The sequence below is a fragment of the Formica exsecta genome, unplaced genomic scaffold (genome assembly GCF_003651465.1).
Source record: "Formica exsecta isolate Colony F162 unplaced genomic scaffold, ASM365146v1 scaffold229, whole genome shotgun sequence".
Lineage (NCBI taxonomy): Eukaryota > Metazoa > Arthropoda > Insecta > Hymenoptera > Formicidae > Formica > Formica exsecta.
In genome coordinates, this window is record NW_021849582.1 from 27,355 (window position 1) to 30,100 (window position 2,746).

The 2,746-nt window shown below is 28.5% G+C and overlaps 1 protein-coding gene across 1 annotated transcript in view; it reads left to right on the forward strand.

Moving 5' to 3' along the window:
- The first annotated feature begins 1,623 nt into the window (after positions 1-1,623).
- LOC115235641 (carnitinyl-CoA dehydratase-like) overlaps positions 1,624-2,746 on the forward strand; it is a 2,810-nt gene continuing 1,687 nt past the window's right edge. The window contains exons 1-3 of the mRNA XM_029807547.1: positions 1,624-2,175; positions 2,258-2,511; positions 2,597-2,739. Of these exons, the coding sequence (XP_029663407.1) occupies positions 2,040-2,175; positions 2,258-2,511; positions 2,597-2,739 (533 nt within the window). The 5' untranslated portion in view covers positions 1,624-2,039. The remainder of the gene's footprint in view (positions 2,176-2,257; positions 2,512-2,596; positions 2,740-2,746) is intronic.

Genomic DNA, 2,746 nt, shown 5'->3' on the forward strand with positions numbered 1-2,746 from the left:
GTTATGTAATCTTTTATTTTTTACTTAAATTTAATTATTAGCAGCATTAATTAATTCTTTTATATTCATATGATTGCTCGGTAATAGGTATACTGTCAGATTTTCGCAAAACATTATAAAAAAAATCGAAATATCTCTTGCAATATTGGTTGGAGCGTAAAAATTAAGAAAATGCAAAAAAATCTTCTTATCTTAATACTTGGATGTGTTTTTATACGACATGCGAAAAATTATGATTTCCAAAACGCGGAGATCTATTCTATTATTATTATTATATTTTCCTATAGTTTTAACGACATTAATTATTTTTTTTTCACGCACACGCGCACACATACACACACACCTATTTATAAAATTACTTAATGTTAACTCTAGTTACCCGTTTTTTCAAAATTAATTATATCAAAATTATACACATATTTAGTATTTGAACTGTCAAATATACAGCTCAGCCATGATAGGCTTTTATTGATATAAAGTATCAATAAAACGGTGTCGAGATAACGAATTAACATCGCGGAAAAGAGGCAACAATACTTGCGAGGTTCGATTTAACATGTTTTTTTTAAGAGTTACATATGTTTATGGCATATTCAAATATATATTTATAAAAATGTCATATTTGACAAAATCCGAAACACCGATTTTTTAATATTTATATTATTTAAAACTTTTATGTCTTGAAAACATTCTCTAAAAATTTTAAATTTTTATATTTCGAGAATATTCTTTCAAAATTTTTTTGAATAATAGAAGATATAATAATGTCTGTGAACTAATTAGCACGCGCGCACACACCTTTCCTCGTGTGTTCGTTTATTTTAATGTTATTTGATTTCTGCTATTAAACGCACTGTATCCTATAGAAAACATATTTAATTAATATTTTGTAGTATTGTAATCTTTTTATAAAAAATTACTCTTATTATATTAAAGTAAAATAAATCTGTATTTCTATTTTCTCTTTTTATTTTTCTTTAGTTTACATTCTCATTCTGTCTTTTATGTACTATTTCTTTTGTTTTCTTTTTTTGTTATTTTTGATGAAATCTTAAGAAAATAAACTTGTTTATCTAGATTTTTTCTTATAAAAAGATAGAGATAGATCTCTCTTTATTTATGTCGTGATTTGTGCTTATAACAATTCTTAATCAATGAAAAAGAATTTTTTTTTTCTTTTTGTTATTTGACTGCACGAAAATTTAATGGCATGTACATGATCCGACATAATTTTACATATATTTTTAATATATCTTATTTTAATATGGTATTTACATAGTATTTTAAATCTTACAATATTTAAGAGTAAAACAATATCTTTATAAAAAAAAAGTTAAGAAATTATTTATGCATAATTTTAATATATTTATATTACAAATTGTACATTTTACAATGCATTTTTCTGACTGGAAAGTATTTTCAAAATAGAACGGTATTCCATGAATAATCTTTTGCCAGGATTTCATTCAATACATAATGAATGCCTTCGTAGTCATTTTCGATCCATTTTCGTGAATGTGTAATCGATATAAATTCTAAAATTAAAAAGATGTATGATTTTATAATATATTGTAAGGATAAAAGATCACATAGAAGATATATAATTTATAAAAATATTATTAATACTTTATATACCTTGTCTCTTAAGACGACCTAAGACCATATTTAAGACGATCTTAAATAATAAGAACGGATTATGAATACCGGCCTTAGTACAGACACGCACCAAAACTGGCCGTTTTACCGTGGCACCGAAAAGTGAATCTGGCCATGTAGTTCCGCCAGTTCTAAAATGGATCTAGTTGGCGCTATTGCACCAGCTAGAAAAAGCGTCTTACGGAAAACGGCGGTATGGCCTCTGCCCCCTTTTCTCTCTTGTCTGATTTCTTCTTGCCGGTGATTGTATGAGATGCGTGGCGTGATATATGTTTGTATGTTTGTATATTGCTTGCATTATATTCAGGAGGTTGTAAAAATTGACATAACTTAAGGCTTTAATAAAATTTTTTCAAAAGTACTTGCCGTAAAAAAAATCTGTAATGCAAAAAAGAATGCATTCTCTGAGAAAATTGCCCGTTTCTTTTACTCGGATACTTAGACTTAATGTACCACGAAGTCTAAACCAGCAGAACTCCTCGCAGCCAGCTGCAAATGCAAATTTAGATAAGAACAAAGGTAAATATTTGAGATATAAACAATAGACATAGATAGAAAAGTTACAAAATTGCTACAAAATTTATTTAATGATACGTTTCAGAAGACACAATATTGGTGAATCAAGTGGGTAAAGTAACTACGATTGGTATTAATCGTCCTGAAAAGAGAAATTGTTTAGATACTGCAACCGCACAATTACTATCAGAAGCATTAGATAAATTTGAAAATAACGAAGAGACATCAGTAGGAGTGTTATATGGAGTAGGAGGCAACTTTTGTGCCGGTTATGATCTCAAAGAAATTGCAGACTATGATGGCGAGAGTGAGGAAAACATACCACACTTTGGGCCATTGGTACATTTGCATTATATTTAAAGATGTGAAATGAATCATTTGATTTAGTATATTAAGTTATAAAAGGTTCTTTAATTCTTCACAGGCGAATAGAACTGAATTATTCAAGAAACCACTGATTGCAGCTTTGAATGGATACGTCATTGGAATAGGATTTGAACTTGCTTTAATGTGCGATTTGAGAGTTGTAGAGGATACGGCAGTGATGGGCTTTTTAAACAGACGTTTCGGCATT